The 18571-nt window shown below is 48.3% G+C and overlaps 1 protein-coding gene across 1 annotated transcript in view; it reads right to left on the bottom strand.

The window, feature by feature from the left end:
* The window catches only part of NID2 (nidogen 2), a 74050-nt gene that overhangs the window by 16452 nt on the left and 39027 nt on the right, over positions 1-18571 (bottom strand). Inside the window, exons 9-12 of the mRNA XM_079982905.1 lie at positions 12248-12391; positions 11390-11518; positions 4823-4966; positions 1580-1699 (exon numbers count right to left, since the gene is read on the bottom strand). Of these exons, the coding sequence (XP_079839031.1) occupies positions 1580-1699; positions 4823-4966; positions 11390-11518; positions 12248-12391 (537 nt within the window). The remainder of the gene's footprint in view (positions 1-1579; positions 1700-4822; positions 4967-11389; positions 11519-12247; positions 12392-18571) is intronic.

The raw sequence follows: 18571 nt of genomic DNA, 5'->3' as shown, positions 1-18571 counted from the left end.
TGCATCCCAGGCTCTGCTTAGCGCTCCCTTTCATGAGCCGCGTGGAGTCAGTGATGGGCTGCCCTTCTCCCTCCTCGGGGAAAAGCCCCCAACAGCCGCACACACGCTCCGTGTGGCTCTTTAGGCGCTGAGCAGAGCCTCCCGCCTGCATTTGCTCCATAAGACGCACACACATTTCCCCTTACTTTTTAGGAGGGAAAAGGTGCGTCTTATGGAGTGAAAAATACGGTATGTCCAGGAAAATCCGGCGTATGGCATTTCAGACAACCTCTTTCCATGTCTAAAGTCCACATGGGTTTGTGTAGACAAGCCCTGCTCCTGTGTGCAACCACGCAGCATCCTTGCACACTGCCGTCAACATCTGTGGAGGCGAAAAGGAGTTAGGGCCGTATCGTTAGTGAACTTCGTGGCGTGATGCGGATTTCAACCCGGACCTTCGACACCATGGTCCAACGTCCTACGGCTAGCTACCCTGATGGGGCTATGTCTCTGCGGACGTGAGGCCATTCTGTTGGCAGGTAGCAATCCTTCTGAATGCCAGTTGCTGAAAACACAGGAGGGGAGAGGGTTTCCCCCACAGGCATCTGATTGGCCGCTGTAGGGAACCAGGCAGAGGGCCTTCTCGGTAGTGGCGCCCTCCCTGTGGAACGCCCTCCCATCAGATGTCAAGGAAATAAACAACTACAGTGGTACCTTGGTTCTCAAATGCCTTGGTACTCATACAACTTGGAACCCAAACACTGCACACCTGGAAGTAAATTGTTCCAGTTTGCGAACATTTTTCGGAAGCCGAACGTGCTCTGAACGTACGCTGAGCTCTGTCTGTTTTTGCTATGTATTTTGTGTTTTTGTTTTTGCGGCTCTATTTGTTTTGTTTTTGTGACTATGTGGAGCCCAGTTCAGCTACTGATTGACTGATGGATTGATTGTGTGACTGCAGTACAGTTTATTGCTTTCATCTGATGGATCCATGGTCTCGTTAGATAGTAAAATTCATGTTAAATTGCTGTTTTAGGGGTTGTTTTTAAAAGGCCGGAACGGATGAATCCATTTTGCATTACTTTCTATGGGAAGGCGCGCCTTGGTTTTGGAACGCTTTGGTTTTGGAACAGACTTCCGGAACGGATTAAATTTGAGAACCAAGGTATCACTGCATCTGACTTTTAGAAAACATCTGAAGGCAACCCTGTTTAGGGAAGTTTTTAATGTTTGATGTTTTGTAGTGTTTTTAATATTCTGTTGGGAAACCCAGCCAGATGAGCGGGGTATAAATAGATAAATTATTACTATAAATTATTATTATTATTACAACAGGCTGCTGGACTTAATGGGCCACTGCCTAATCCAGCAAGCTCTTCTTACCTTTTTGTTATTTTTGGACCAGGCTAGAAATTGAGGCCTTACCCCTTTCTGACTTCCTAATTTATCCCATGTGCATTGTAGCTCTCAGTCTGGAAACCTGCCTTGGCCATGACCTCAGGACCTCCAGCCAAGCTCCCCACCGGAGGGGCGCTGGGTGGGTGGGCAGCTGAAACATCAGGATCGAGCAGAGCCAGTTTTCCAGCCCCTGAGGCCGTACCTGGAGAGCACCGGAAGCCGTCGCCTTCGTAGCCAGCAAAACAGCGGCAGGAGAAGGAGCCGGGAGAATTGTAGCAATCGGCTGCCTGGTGGCACCTTCTCTCCGCACATTCGTCCACATCTGTGGAGGAGGAAGAAAAGACTGGGAGTATACAGGGAATAAATCGCCTGTGAAGCAGTTTGGACACAGGGATGTCCCAAGACGTATTGGGGTCCAAGGGAGCAAAATAAGAATCTTCTGTCTAACTACTGTTGTCTATGCTCTGGTAACCTCAAGGTTAGATTACTGCAATGCGTTCCGTGTAGGGCTGCCTCTGAAGACGGTCTGGAAACTTCAGCTGGTGCAGAATTCAGCGGCCAGGCTGCTCACCGGAGCAAGACGGTTTGAGCATTATTGCACCGATCCTGGTCCGACTGCACTGGCTATCAATTCGTTTCCAGGCCCAATTCAAAGTGCTGGTTTTGGTTTTTGGACACCAATACCTCAAGGACCACCTCTTTCCCTATGAACCTACCCAGACCCTAAGAGCATCTTCCCAGGCCTTTGTTTGTGTACCTCCTCCTCAAGAGGTCCAGAGGGTGGCAACACCAGAATGGGGCCTTCTCTGCAATGGCTCCCCGTCTGTGGGATGCTCTCCCCAGGGAAGTTCGCCTGGTGCCTTCATTATATACCTTTAGGTGCCAGGCAAAAACGTTCCCTTTTTTGGTTGACCTGATCAACATCCCATATCCTTGGCCCTTTGGGGTGTGTGTGTGTTATTATTGGGTTGTCTTTGTCCATGGAGTTTTCTTGGCAGGGATACTGAAGTGGCTTGCCGGTTCCTGCTCCAGGTGGATCACATTTCGTCAAAACTCTCCACTATGACCTGTCCATCTTGGGTGGCCCTGCATGGCATAGCTCATAACTTCTCTCAGTTATTCAAGTCCCTCACCACAGCAAGGCAGTGATCCATGAGGGGGATCATAAAGAAGGCTGATCGCCGAAGAATTGATGCTTTTGAATTATGGTGTTGAAGGAGACTCTTGAGAGTCCCATGGACTGCAAAAAGATCAAACCTATCCATTCTGAAGGAAATCAGCCCTGAGTGCTCACTGGAAGGACAGATCCTGAAGCTGAGGCTCCAAGACTTTGGCCACCTCATGAGAAGAGAAGACTCCCTGGAAAAGACCCTGATGTTGGGAAAGATGGAGGGCGCAAGGAGAAGGGGACGGCAGAGGATGAGATGGTGGGACAGTGTTCTCGAAGCTACCAGCATGAGTTTGACCAAATTGCGGGAGGCAGTGGAAGACAGGAGTGCCTGGCATGCTCTGGTCCAGGGGGTCACGAAGAGTCGGACACGACTAAACGACTAAACAACATTATTGGGTTAGTGCTTTGGGGGGGTATTATTGGGTTAGTCAGTATATAAATTTTATATACTGTGATCTTTTTATGTGAATTGCCCTGAAACCTCCAGGTATAGGGCAGTATATAAATTCAAGAAACAATAATAATAAATAATATGCTCTACCGACTGAGCTATTTGCCTCCAGATTTCAGAATTGCCCCTGAATTCACACAGTCCTTTCGCTCCCCACTTGCCAGGAATAGCCAAACTGTACTTCTCAGTTTCTCAGCCTGTGAAATGGGGGAAGAGGGCGTTTCGATTCAGCCCTACAAAAATGCCATGCAAACTAACACAACCGCTAGTCCGGTATGCTAGAGAAGAGGCAGAGCTTCAAATCGGGAAGTCTCCAGCACAACTTTCTCCCTCCTTTGGCCTGAATTCAGAGGACCTGAGATCACATACTTGAGAAGGCAGGTGTTCCTCTCCTGAGAGTTTGGCGTCAGAAGCAAAGGCGAAAGAAAATTATCTTGAGCCCCTAAAATCTCCAGAACCGAAAAGCCACTAAGCCCTGCTCTGACGTGGCTCTGCGACAAATGCTCTCTTGTCCCAAAGTGGTACAGGGGGGAAACTGGCTCAAAGTTTTAAACGTCAAGTCCGAGAAGCAATAATGGACTTTTAAACTAATATAGAGACATCACCTTGCCAACAAAGGTCCATCTAGTTCAAGCTATGGTTTTCCCAGTAGTGATGTAAGGAAGTGAGAGTTGGACCATAAAGAAGGCTGATCGCCGAAGAATGGATGCTTTTGAATTCTGGTGCCGGAGGACACTCTTGAGAGTCCCATGGACTGCAAGAAGATCAAACCTCTCCATTCTGAAGGAAATCAGCCCTGAGTGCTCACTGGAAGGACAGATCCTGAAGCTGAGGCTCCAAGACTTTGGCCACTTCATGAGAAGAGAAGACTCCCTGGAAAAGACCCTGATGTTGGGAAAGATGGAGGGCACAAGGAGAAGGGGACGACAGAGGACGAGATGGTTGGATAGTGTTCTTGAAGCTACCAGCATAAGTTTGATCAAGCTGTGGGAGGCAGTGGAAGACAGGAGTGCCTGGCGTGCTCTGGTCCATGGGGTCATGAAGAGTTGGACACGACTAAACGACTAAACAACAACAACGATTTAGAAGGTAATAAGTGATGCTGAGTTAGAGTAGGAAGAGAGAGAGAGATGAACGAGGCATCAGTTTTAAAGCACATCCCGTTCAGATTGATAGGAAAAGGAACAGGTTTTTAGACCATTTTCACACACACATCACAAGAGAAAAAAAAACGCAGGACGTACTTTTCGCAAACTCCGTGGCCATGAACTGCTAGGGCTCTGCCTTCAGTTTAATCACCTGAGAGTTTCTATCTCCAAATAAATATATAAATAAGCAAAACCTCAATGAATCATTTTTCTGGCAAATTCTTGAAGGATGGGAATTGTCGTCGATTTTACAAATCTGAGATACTTTGCAAGAATATGTTTAAACGGAATTGTGTTGAAATCATCGATTTCCTAATCATTCGAGGTCGTAATTCTAATCTCAAATGTGATTGCTGTTCCAGTTCTGCACCATCTGTAACATTTTATTTTGTTTATTGGTTTGTTTGCATACTCCTGTATCAAAGCGGTTTTTAGCAATAAAACCATAAAACCATAAAGAAGGAAAAACGGACATCCATTAATCAATGTGGGAGGATGCAACCCTAATTAGCTGCATAGGCTGGGGGAAAAGAAAAGTTTTCAGCAGGTTCTTAAAGCGTCTGCTGAATCTCTAGTGGGGGAGAGTTCCAGAGGACCAGACCGATTTCCTGCTGGTCTCGGAATCACCGAGGAAGGACAAGGCAAGGCCCAAGGCAAAGCTCTTCTTCCACTTACCTGTGCAGTTGTGCCCATTGCCCGTGTAACCAGTGAGGCACACACAGCTGAACGAACCCCCTCCATGGTAGACACATCGCGCCTGGTCGGATGGGGCACAGGTGTGAGTGCCATCTGTGCAGGGATCGGATGGTGGGGCAACAGCTGGAAAGGAATAAAAGCGGGAGTCAGCTATTATTGTGCAATCAAGATTCTTGCCGCTGTTGTCTCATACCTAAATAATGTCCATTTTTATTTTGGTAGCTCTTGATTTGAGATACCTAACAAAAAGTTGTCTGGTGTTTAACAAAATGCATTTTAAACATTTTTTTTCAATTCATTGTATATCATTTCCCAATATTTTTAATGCATTTGCATTCCCACCACATATGATAAAATGTTCCTTCCTTTTCCTTACATCTCCAACATATGTTATTTTCTTTCCTAAACATCTTTGCCATTTTCTCTGGTGTGATATACCATCTATACATCATTTTCATGTAATTCTCTCTTAATAGTATGCAATCTGTAAATTTTATATCAACTTTCCATAATTTTTCCCAACTTTCAAATTGGATGTTGTGTTCCACATCCTGATCCCATTTAATCATAACTGATTTAACCTCTTCCTCTTTGGTATCTCACTCTAATAAAATACTATATGCTTTTTTTAACAATTTAAAATTCTCTTCCGCTATTTCTTTTTGAAGACGGAAGAAATACCATCAATGGAACAATGGCAAGAAAAGCTGATGAACTATGCAGAATTGGCTAAGCTAACAGACAAACTATGAGAGGACAAAAAGGAATTCAAAAGAGTCTGGGAACCATTTACAGTTTATTTGCCGAAACAACAGAATGGACTGGATTCACTGGCAGGGTTTGAATAAACTTTCACCATTTCATTTGAGTAACAGATATTTCAGAACAAAATAAAAAAAATTCCTTCCAGAAGCACCTTAGCGAGCAACTAAGTTTGTTATTGGTATGAGCTTTCATGTGCATGCAAACTTCTTCAGATACCATGCACACGAAAGGAATAAGCATGGACCAATGGTACCAAATAGTATGGGAAACAGCCTTACTAGAAAAATTAACCAATAATCAGAAACTGACACGGGGACAAATAGAAGAAGACGCCTTCACCCCGGTATGGGTCCCTTTTATCACATACACAGCCCAACAAGACAAGGACAATAATCCACCAATAGCATACAAATCAATATGGCTAACCTGATCCAAAACACCCACCCACCCCACTCACACACGAAAACAAAGACCACCACAGCCAACCACAAATGAACGACCACACCTTAGGCCAACCCCAACCTCTCTCACCACCAAAGGAACACAAGTGAATAGCAAAAAACCTGCACAAGCAACACTATCACCAAACCCTACATATACAGTGGTACCTTGGGTTAAGTACTTAATTCGTTCTGGAGGTCCGTTCTTAACCTGAAACTGTTCTTAACCTGAGGTACCACTTTAGCTAATGGGGCCTTCCGCTGCTGCCGCCGCCGCGCAATTTCTGTTCTCATCCTGAAGCAAAGTTCTTAACCCGAGGTACTATTTCTGGGTTAGCGGAGTCTGTAACCTGAAGCGTCTGTAACCTGAAGCGTCTGTAACCCGAGGTACCACTGTAGTAAGTAAAATAGAAACATCACCCGACCCCACCCTCACTCATCTCCCCCCCCTCCACCTGTTTCCCCCTATTCTTCCTAATGCCTCAACAAATGAAACCAATTTGTTAAAAAAAAATGTTACATGGGGAAAAAATACGAGAGAGAGACATTGCACAAACCTTTGTAAATCAAGAAAATCTTTAATAAAAATACATTAAAAATAATAATAATTCCGGGACCGTCCCTGGAAAATCGGGGACATGCCTTGCTAGGAGGGCAAGGTCCACTAAGTGCGCCGGCTTGGGATCCTCGCACAAGATCTCGTGGGAACCTGGGACGACCCCACGGGATCTCGAGAGCACCCCAAGAACCGGTGCGTCAAGAGGGCCTTGCCCACCCCCATCCCCCAAGCAAGGTGGAAGGCTTAAGACGTCTCTGCCTCGCTTGCATTTCTGTGATGGCCTGGGAATCTGATTCAGAGGCTGAACCTGAGGAATCCCAGCCTGCACAGGTTCAAGCCCCTGCCTCGAGAACCAGCTGAGCCGGGGCAGGGGCTTGAACCTGAAGGGTCCTCACCTGTGCCGGATCCTCAGGTGCAGGCATCAGCTGAGTCTGCTCTGGCTCCTGAGGTGATGGAGGACCCATTGCCTGCAGGTGCTCCACTCTCAGCCCCGTCAGAGGAAGCTGAGGTTGCCTCTGGGTCCAGTAACCCGCCAGCCTCTCCTGAGCTGCAGAGGCTCAGGGCAGAGAGGCGGAGGGAACTAAGTTCCCGCAGGATGAACGCTCGTCTCCAGGCCAGGAGAGGCGAGTCACCTGAGGCAAGTCCCAGCTTGCGGCAGCAACATCGTTGGTAACCTGTTTCTGCCAGCACCTTGTCCTGCTCTCCTGCCGGAGCTCCTGACCTCACCCGACTCCCTGCCTTGGACCCCGCTTCGCCCTTGACGGACAGCCTCCATACCATCAACCTAGGACCGGACTCAGACCATGCCGCACGGTAACCCTCCCCAGGACCAGCACATTTTCAATGGCAGAATTTCAACTGCATGTGGTTGAAACTGCGCAAGTTAAATGCATGTATGATGCGATTGGACCACACAAGAGGAATCTGGCTCCTGCTTGCTCCGCATTTTTAAAACCCAGAGTGAAAGGATGGGGAACCTTGTGTGTGTGTCCCCAAGTTGCTGTGCTAACTTTTCTCAGGATTTCCCCACAGGGCTGCTCTCCGCAGTTGCAAAAGCACAGAAATATGGTGCTGAATTCGGCATTTATTTTTGCTTTTAAAAAGTTACGTTTCTAGTCCTTAAGGCCAAATTCAGGAGTGCCGTATCCAATAAATTCTCAGAAGCCGAGAAGTCAACAAAGATTCTCCAACCTTCCTTCTTTTCCAGATTAACACCATTCCACTGCATGCTTTCCTTCACAGCTAGCTGTAGCTGCAAATGGAGAGTTAATTGATACCATGCCGGAAAAACCCCCAAAGTCAAATTTTCCAACTGATGTCAGCAGAACCCTGGGAAAAAAGAGGTTTCAGAGATTGTGGTATTTGTTCCGCCTGCAAAAGCTGACATTCCCAAGAAACAAGTTAGGCAATGATGAGGACTGTGCACAACAAGAGCCCAGAGGTCTCACAGAATATGGTTATTGCCTGTGGAATTCAGCTTCCTGAGAAATTCTGCTCTCCTTAGGGAAAAAAACAACCAAGGTGCTAGTTCTCATCGTTATCTCTGAAAGTGCATGCACAAAGCCTACTCCACAATTTGCCCAGTGTCTCATTGCACCAAACAGCTCCCTCAGCCTTTCCTCATAATTAAGCAAAACTGCAAAAAAAGATAAAAATAGCAAAATATTGCAACTTAAGGTAAACGGCGCGAAGGTGATCCATTTGCATAATATATGCAGGTTACAGAATCCAGCCCCAGAATTTTTATTTTTTAAAAAGTATTTATAAGTGGCTCTGAGATTCTCTTGTGGGCGGAAGAAGCACCTGCATCAGAGAAGAGGACAGTGACAGAGGTGCGTCACAATGCCCTGTACCATTTCAGATGGCGGGCATAGCGGGGAGGAGGCGCTTTTGACCATTTCCTGCATGCAGAAAAACAGCTCATCAGGGACCTGCTAATCTACCAGGTGATGCTGAAGTTCTAAATCAGCATGTGATTTCCAGGAATAAAGAACTGGGCAAACAGGTTTGAACAGGAGTAGCCAACCTGGCACCCTCCAGAGGCTGTCAGACTACAACTCCCATCAGTCCCAGCCAGCAGGACCAATGGTCAGGGCTGATGGGATCTGGAGTCCAACAAAATGGGGAATTCACCATGCCAACCACACCTGGGGTGGAGGAAAAAGAAAGTCCATAACTCCCATGCTGAAGAGCAAGGAGGCCATGTGTCATGGGTGCTTTAGTTTAGATTCCTGCATGGCAGGGGGTTGGACTAGATGACCCCCAGGGTTCCCTTCCAACTCTATAAGTCTATGATTCTATGAAGGAGCTCAAGGCCACTTTCAGAGACGGGTGGCTATATGGTTTTTTTATATATTGTATTTTTTTGTGTTGTGAACGCCGTGAGATCTACAGACAGAGGACGGTATACAAATACCGTATTTTTCGCTCTATAAGACGCGCCCGACCATAAGACGCACCTAGTTTTAGAGGACAACAAGAAAAAAATATATTCTCTCCCTCTCTGCGAAGCGCCTCTCCAGCAAAACGGGAAGAGAAATGGAAGGGGCTCCATTTCTCCTCCCGCTTTGCTGAAGGGGCGCTGCTCAGAGAGCGAAAGCAGCGATCCCTCTTGCTGTTCTGGCTTCAGGGATAGCCGCGCCAAGCCTCTTCAGGGCAAGGGGAGCATTCCGCCCATTGCCCTGAAGACGCTTTTCACGGCTATCCCTGAAGTAAGGAGAGCAAGAGGGATCGGTGCGCACTGATCCCTCTTGCTCTCCTGGCTTCAGCGAAAGCTGCGCAGCCTGCATTCACTCCTTAAGACGCACACACATTTCCCCTTACTTTTTAGGAAGGGAAAAGTGCGTCATAGAGCGAAAAATACAGTAATCATCACAATAAAGTGAATTTGCACTTTAGGGACGCAGGTGGCGCTGTGGGTTAAACCACAGAGCCTAGGGCTTGCCGATCAGATGGTCGGCGGTTCAAATCCCCGTGATGGGGTGAGCTCCCGTTGTTCGGTCCCTGCTCCTGCCAACCTAGCAGTTCAAAAGCATGCCAGTGCAAGTAGATAAATAGGTACCGCTCCAGCGGGAAGGTAAACGGCGTTTCCGTACGCTGCTCTGTTTGCCAGAAGCGGCTTAGTCATGCTGGCCACATGACCCGGAAGCTGTACCCTGGCTCCTTAGGCCAGTAAAGCGAGATGAGCGCCGCAACGCCAGAGTCGGTCACAACTGGACCTAATGGTCAGGGGTCCCTTTGCAGGTCTATTCAACAGAGGTGCCAACAGAGGAAATCCCATTGCAAAAAAACGGAAAGGGGGGTGGTAGCTAAACAGCAGGAGAAATGCAGGCAACTGTTCGTTTTCCGAGACATACAGAGCCCAGACGTGCACCGATATACTGAGGCCCACCCAGAGCAACGCAAACCATCTCCTCCCCAGACTGAAGCCAAGAGAAGATTTGTGCAGAAGACACACAAGTGTACATGAAATAAGGGGTCGAAGGAGGACTCCAGCTGGCCAGGCTGGCTCGAAACATTTCGGGAACCTGCGATGCAAATCCAAAACGACAGCCCCCCCTCACACTAATCCACATGGGGCAGAATGCGTCAGGAGGCTCTCTTGAGCAAGCCTAAGCAAAACCATTTCTTGGCAGCTCAGCGATAGAAACCAAGTTTGCAAGAACGCAGAGAACAAGCAATGGGGAAAGAGTTCCCAGACAATTGCTGCCAGTCTAAGCAGCCAATACTGAACTGGATTGTTTTCTTATTCATTCCATAAAAAAATTATATACCGCTTGTTCGTTAAACAAAACAAAAAACAAAAAAAACCCCTCAATGCAGTTTGTAAAAAGATAAAACCAGAAAATCAAAACATTTACAGTGGTACCTCTGGTTACGTACTTAATTCGTTCCGGAGGTCCGTTCTTAACCTGAAACTGTTCTTAACCTGAAGCACCACTTTAGCTAATGGGGCCTCCCGCTGCTACCACGCTGCCGGAGCACGATTTCTGTTCTCATCCTGAAGCAAAGTTCTTAACCCGAGGTACTATTTCTGGATTAGCAGAGTGTGTAACCTGAAGCATCTGTAACCTGAAGCGTCTGCAACCTGAAGCGTATGTAAGCCCAGGTACCACTGTACAGCCATACATACAAAAATGAAAAGACTAAAATCCACATTAACTTTCTAAGCTTCTGGGGGAGGGGAGCTTGTCTCAGCAGGAATGTTTTTAGCAGGCGCCAAAAAGAGTAAAGGGAAGAGGCCTGCATGGTCTCAACAAGCAGGGAGTTCCAAAGTTGCCACACTAAACAATCCAAATAAATGCAGAAAATGGAGATTATGTGGCACCAGCAGGAGACCTAGTTGCGGACACGATCCGTTCCGGGGTGCCGTTCACACCACGAAAAGTCTGCCTCTTCCGCGCATGTGCGCAGCGCGCTCAAGCGCTTCTGCACATAGCACACATCAATTCTGCGCATGCGCATGTGGCAAAACACAGAAGTATACATTTCCTGGTTTGCATCGTTCGCAAGGTGAAAAGACGCAACATGAACCTAACGCAACACGCGGTATGACTGTATAAGGCAGCTTCCAAATTCTCTTCTCCCCCCTCCCCCCACTGGCCTTTAGTGGCAGAAGGGGCATCTTTGATGGCGCAGAATGCCAACCATGGCTAAGTCGAGGGATGCCACTGTCCACAGTCGCCCAATTCCTTCTTCTCCCCATCGCTTACTGCCCAGATTTCGGAGTTTGCGCCTCCCTCGTTGAGGACACGCCTCCCTCACCAGGGACTAGCCCCTTACCTACACAAGTGGCCCGGTCCCCTGCGATCTGGTATCCACTCGGGCACTCACACCGGTAGCTGCCGGGCGTGTTGACGCAGACGGATTCCGGGCTGCACCTACTGCGGCCCTCTTGGCATTCGTTGACATCTGAGGAGGAGGAGAGGGGGACAGGATGAATGGGGAGAAAGACGCTCAGGCCGATTCTTCCAGGTGGTTCCGGCATCATTTCACATTATCAGCTGCATAGCCACCAACTCCCCCCCCCCCCAGGCCTCCCCCTCCCCATGGCTCGTTCCGGCCAAGACGTTCATCCCCCATCCAGCTACAAAAACACCACCAGAGCCAAACAGATCCAGATGTTTTCCAGGGAAAACAAAAGTTCCACGGCTTAACCTCTTAAGCGTGCTAAACATGCACAGATCGGCTTCAAATCACTCTGCATAGCTTGATATATTTTTATATAGGGAGAACATTCACAAAAAAACTACAGTACTTCTAGCTTGGTGGTCATCCCTGCCTCCAGTGCATAGCTGTCAATGTTTCCCTTTTCTTGCGAGGAATCCTATTCGGAATAAGGGAATTTCCCTTTAAAAAGGGAAAACGTTGACAGCTATGCTCCAGTGGCCAGGAGTTCCACAGTTTAACTCCGCGCTACGTAAATCCTTCTTATTAGCTGTCCTGACTCTTGGAATCGCCATGGCCTTTTAGGCTCACTGGGTGCCCTTGTGGCAGGCACTATCCCACTATCCCAGTCTCCCTCGCAGGGTCGTTGTGAAGGTAAGACGCAGAGGGGAGAATGACAGGCGCTGCCTTCAGCTCCTTGATGGGAAAGTGGGAGGTCAAGGTTGGAGTAATAGTAACAGCAGCAATGCTCACCTGCACATTCCTTGCCATCACCCCAATATCCGGCCGAGCATTCGCAGGTATAATCCTGACCGGACCCTGGCTGGCAGCGGGCTGTTGTGTCGCATGAGTGCGTGCCATCATAGCAGGGGTTCAAGGTGACTGTCCCAGAATCCTCTACAGGTGATAAGAAAAGGAGAATGTGTATTTTTTTAGTAATAATAATAATAATAATAATAATAATAATAATAATAATTTATTATTTCTACCCCGCCCATCTGGCCGGGTTTCCCCAGCCACTCTGGGCGGCTTCCAACAAAAGATTAAAAATACATTAAAACATCAGTCGTTTAAAACTTCCCTAAACAGGGCTGCCTTCAGATGTCTTCTAGAAGTCAGATAGTTGTTTGTTTCCTTGACATCTAATGGGAGGGCGATCCACAGGGCAGGCGCCACCACCGAGAAGGCCCTCTGCCTGGTTCCCTGTAACCTCACATCTCGCAGGGAGGGAACCACCAGAAGGCCCTCAGTGCTGGACCTCAGTGTCTAGGCAGAACGATGGGGGTGGAGAAGCTCCTTCAGGTATACTGGACCGAGGCCGTTTAGGGCTTTAAAGGTCAGCACCAGTGTTTTGAATTGTGTTCGGAAACGTACTGGGAGCTAATGTAGGTCTTTCAAGACCGGTGTTATGTGGTCTCGGTGGTAGTACAGCTTACATTAATTTTTATTAATTTTGTTCAACATCATAGCATGAGATACCCAAACCAAGAAGCTGGTGTTCAGGCAATGCATGCAAAACAACAAAAAATTAACCTAATTTCTTATCCCAGTTGACTGTATAAAAGGCAGTAAACTGTTTAAGTTAACCAATAAGTGTGCAGAGAGTCTCCTATTTTCGTTTTTAGGTGGGGAAGTAATATAAAGCTGAGCCATTCGATGACAAAGGAGTCTTTGTGCTGAAGACCTCTGCACGAATGTTATTTTGTTATTTTATTTTTCCACGGGCGCCATTGGCCAGACTTCACACAGACAGGTTTTAAAGACAAGATGGAGAAGGAAATAAGGAAGATTCAGAGATTGAGACCCCTCCCTCTGCCATCCCCTGTATTTCTTTTTTGGGGGGGAGCAGGGGGAATGCCTGCTTGGTTTCCGTGCCAAATTTATATCCTCTCCTTCCTCCAGTGTTCTCCAGAGAGTATACCTGTCGTGGTCTCACTTTATTCTGACAGCAACCATGCAAGGTAGGCTTGCTTGATCTGGCCATCACAGAGTCTGCCTCTAAATACTGTTGTTGTTGTTGTTTAGTCGATTAGTCGTGTCCAACTCTTCGTGACCCCCTGGACCAGAGCACGCCAGGCACTCCTGTCTTCCACTGCCTCCCGCAGTTTGGTCAAACTCATGCTGGTAGCTTCGAGAACACTGTCCCACCATCTCGTCCTCTGTCGTCCCCTTCTCCTTGTGCCCTCCATCTTTCCCAACATCAGGGTCTTCTCCAGGGAGTCTTCTCTTCTCATGAGGTGACCAAAGTCTTGGAGCCTCAGCTTCAGGATCTGTCCTTCCAGTGAGCACTCAGGGCTGATTCCCTTAAGAATGGATAGGTAGGATCTTCTTGCAGTCCATGGGACTCTCAAGAGTCTCCTCCAGCACCAGAATTCAAAAGCATCAATTCTTCGGCGATCAGCCTTCTTTATGGTCCAGCTCTCACTTCCATACATCACTACTGGGGAAACCATGGCTTTAACTAGACAGACCTTTGTTGGCAAGGTGATGTCTCTGCTTTTTAAGAAGCTGTCTAGGTTTGTCATTGCTTTTCTCCCAAGAAGCAAGCGTCTTTTAATTTTGTGGCTGCTGTCACCATCTGCAGTGATCATGGAGCCCAAGAAAGTAAAATCTCTCACTGCCTCCATTTCTTCCCCTTCTATTTGCCAGGAGGTGATGGGCCCAGTGGCCATACTAGTTGCTAGGAATCACAAGTGCCGAAGAGTGAGGGGGCACTCAGTAAATAAAAAAGAAATTGTTACTTAGGGGAATTGAATTTAATTCTAAATTATTGTCAGAGCTGCCTCTAGGTCCCAGCTCACAGAGGACCAACGCTAGGCTGTCGTAATGTACAAAAGTCTTTATTGAAGTTCAATTTCCATTTCAAAGCCGCAGCGCGCAGCCCTCCATCTTAAACCCTAGACCGGCGAAGTCCCGTCTGAATCTCCTCCCCTCTTACACCAGTTTAAGATCCTAGCCCTGCTCCACCTTTTCCGCTGCTCTCTTCTCCTCTGGGTCCTCCTGCCCGCTGGGGCATTGCCCTTTCTGGACTCTTCCGACGCTGAGTCGCTTAGCTCCTCCCCCTCCCTCCGGCGGGCTTTAGGACCCGGTTCCCAATCCTCATTCTCTGCTGTCCCGCGCTCCTGTACATTTGAACTTGCCTCTCGCGCCAACCCAGTGACCTTCCTCCTAACCGTTACACTACTTCTGTCACTGCTTCCCTCTTCCGGGATACTGGCCGGATCTGACCTCCCCTCCGTTGTCTGACTCTCCGATGGAGGCGTGGTCAGCCCTGACTCCTCTCCTCTCCCTGCTGGGGGAGACGCTACTCCCGATACCTGTGACTCTTCCCCCCCCCCCACTATGCTCTGGTGGGGAAGCTGGTCCTGATTTCCAACTGCTGCTCTGGGAGTCCCCGCTGGCCCCTTGTTTCTGGGGTGTCCCCCTTGGGACCCCCCTTGCCCTGGCCACTGGCGCCCCCTTCTGTGAATCTTCCGATTCGCTGGAGAGGCTCATGGAATCTCTCGGGCCACTGTCATCTTCTCCTACGCTGCCCTCAGATTCTTCCCCTTCGCTCTCCATCTCCCCTCTTCCCTGTGCTTCTGCTCCTGAACCCCTGACAATTATATTCTGGAAAAGTGGGAGATTTCAACTACAAATATCACTAGCAGCCAGTTCGATGGAAAGGTGTAGGAAACAGGAAGCCTGTTCTCAGTGAGATGGCCACCACATCAGACTGCCAATGTACGCTTAAATAATCGATTGCTCCATATATATCTATATCTATAGTCCATATATATCTATATCTATAGTCCCATGGACTGCAAGAAGATCAAACCTCTCCATTCTGAAGGAAATCAGCCCTGAGTGCTCACTGGAAGGACAGATTGTGAAGCTGAGGCTCCAGTACTTTGGCCACCTCATGAGAAGAGAAGACTCCCTGGAGAAGACCCTGATGTTGGGAAAGATGGAGGGCACAAGGAGAAGGGGGCGACAGAGGACGAGATGGTTGGATAGTGTTTTCGACGTTACCAGCATGAGTCTGACCAAGCTGCGGGGGGCAGTGGAGGACAGGAGTGCCTGGCGTTCTCTGGTCCATGGGGTCACGAAGAGTCGGACACGACTAAACGACTAAACAACAACATATTGATATTGAAATACTTGAAATACATTATTGTCACTTGTACAACTTGTATACAGTGAGATTACATGAGCACCCCCACTCAGCTCTCTTAGTCTTAATTCCCCTCGTTTACTGACAGTTGCCCTGTTGTTATCTTTTCATTCAGCAGCCTAACAGCCCACGGATAGAAGCTGTTCTTTGCCCTGTTGGTGCAACAAATCCTGCTTTTATATCTTCTCCCCGAGGGCAGGAGATCAAGAAAGTGCCGGCCAGGGTGTGAATCATTCCTGAGAATTTTCCTCACTCTCCTGAGGCAACGTTCTTCTGCTATTTCATCCAGCGGATTCATGGGACAGCCCATAATATCTTGTGCTGTATTCACCACCCTCTGTAAAAGGTAAAGGGACCCCTGACCATTAGGTCCAGTCATGGCCAACTCTGGGGTTGCGGCGCTCACCTCGCTTTATTGGCCGAGGGAGCCAGCGTACAGCTTCCGGGTCATGTGGCCAGCATGACTAAGCCGCTTCTGGCGAAACCAGAGCAGTGCACGGAAATGCTGTTTACCTTCCCACCCGAGTGGTACCTATTTATCTACTTGTACTTTGACGTGCTTTCAAACTGCTAGGTTGGCAGGAGCAGGGACTGAGCAACGGGAGCTCACCCCGTTGCGGGGATTCGAACCACCGACCTTCCAATCGGCAAGTCCTAGGCTCTGTGGTTTAACCCACAACGCCACCCTCTGTAGGCACTTCCTATCAGTTGATGTCAAACCAGCGTCCCACACCATGATGCAGTATGAAAGCACACTTTCTATTGTGGACTGGTAGAAGGAGATCATCAAATGTTGATTGACATCGTTCTTCCACAATACTCTGAGGAGACGATTAGTCGCACCAACAGGGTAAAGAACAGCTGCTATCCGTGGGCTGTTAGGCTGCTGAATGAAAAGATAACATCAGACTGCGAATGTACGCTTAAATAATTGATTGCTCCATATATCTATATCTATATCTATATCCCTGCTCCTAGAAATCTAGTCTGTCAAGGAGGCTTCCTTCTCCCTTACATGCTAGCTTTCTAAAGACAGGGATGGTTTTTATATTTTGGTACAGAGGAGCATTCGGTTACAGGAACAGCCCTTCCTGCAGTCCAGGTTGATAAAACCCAAAGACCAGTTCACAGAGAGCTAGGCCAAAGTGTCGGACTGAGATTGCCGTGAAGTCCAGCACCCTCCTCTCACAGTGGACCAACCAGGTGGCCATGGAAAGCCTGCAAGCGCAAGAACCCTCTCCCTTCCTGTGGTTTCCAGAAACTGGGATTCAGAACCCTTGCTTCCGTGGAGGCAGAACCACCCTGGCTAGTAGCCATTGATGGGCTTCTCCTCTCTCAGTTTGACTAATCCTCTTTTAAAGCCATCCAAGTGGCAGGGAGTTCCACAGTTTAACTCTGCACTGCATAAATCTTCCTGAATCTTCCCATGTTCAGCTTTATCTGATGCCTACGAATTCCAGTGTTATAAGAGAGGGAGAACATTTTTTTCTCTGTTCTCCCTGGCACTTGTAATTTTATAAACTTCTATCGTGTCCCCTGTCACTCGACTTTTCTCTAAACCAAAAAGTCCCAAAGGCAAAGTCCACCTTTGCACTGTGACCAGAGCTGTACGCAAAAATCGTGGCACGGCCGCAGAATGTTTGGAGATGAGAGCAAAGGGGGCCTGTCTCTGAAAACCACGCAGGCAGGATCTCAGCCAGCCTGCAACATGAACCCCACATCTGATGTTACGAAAGCAAAACAGGACTATTGCATCTCCTTCCAGAATCTTTGCAAGTTGCTCGTATGTCCCTCTCACCGTGGCCCAGATGACCGGTTGTCCTCCCAACCATCTCCCCGGGTCCTGCAGTTGTGCAAACAGCTCCATCTTACTTTGGCTATTTTTACAACCAGGTTATAAAGCACTTGGATTACAAACTCGAGATCTGGAACTCATTTGTGCGCTTAAGGGGAGAGGGAGGGAGGGGAGGAGGAGGAACAACAAACTGCATCTTTTGTTGCTGGAGGTGAAGCTGTGAGCAGTAGACCACCCCAACTCTCTCTCTCTCTCTCTCTCTCTCTCTCTCTCTCTCTCTCTCTCTGGGAATTCCTACCTCTTGCCCCACAAACATTGAAATCACTCTATCGCTACCAGGAAGAAAAAGCCTAGTCCATTCTCCAGGATTGCTCCGTCGGAAAACCATGTTCGCAGGCTGCATTTTGCAAAACCCGGGAGACAAAGGAGTGGGCAAGCAGGAGCCCACAAAAGCACCAGCTTTATCATTCCCTACAACTATTCCAGAATGTGGCAGCTAGACTGGTGACTGGGAGCAGCTGCCAAGACCACATAACATCAGTGCTGAAAGACCTACATTGGCTCCCAGTACGTTTCCAAGCACAATTCAAAGTGTTGGTGCTGACCTTGAAAGCCCTAAAAGACCTTGAAAGCCCTCAAAGGCCCAATATATCTGAAGGAGCGTCTCTACCCCCATCGTTCTGCCCGGACACTGAGGTCCAGCACCGAGGGCCTTCTGGTGGTTCCCTCACAGTGAGAAGCCAAGTTACAGGGAACCTTCTTGGTAGTGGCACCCTCCCTGTGGAACGCCCTCCCATCAGATGTCAAGGAAACGAACAACTATCCGACTTTTAGAAGACATCTGAAGGCAGCCCTGCATCAATCAGTTTTTAATGTTTTATCGTGTTTTTAATATTCCATTGGGAGCCGCCCTAGAGTGGCTGGGGAAACCCAGCCAGATGGGTGGGGTATAAATATATTATTATTGCAGTGGTACCTCTGGTTGAGAACGGGATCCGTTCCGGAGGCCCGTTCGCAACATAAAAAGAGCGCAACCCGCAGCGGCACATCTGCATATGCGTGGGTTGCGATTCGCCGCTTCTACGCATGCGCGTGACATTATTTTGCACTTCTGCACATGCGCGAGCAG

Source organism: Podarcis cretensis (assembly GCF_951804945.1).
Source record: "Podarcis cretensis genome assembly, chromosome: 1".
Taxonomy (NCBI): domain Eukaryota; kingdom Metazoa; phylum Chordata; class Lepidosauria; order Squamata; family Lacertidae; genus Podarcis; species Podarcis cretensis.
Note: the sequence above shows the minus strand (reverse complement) of the source record. Positions and strands in the feature narration are given on the sequence as shown.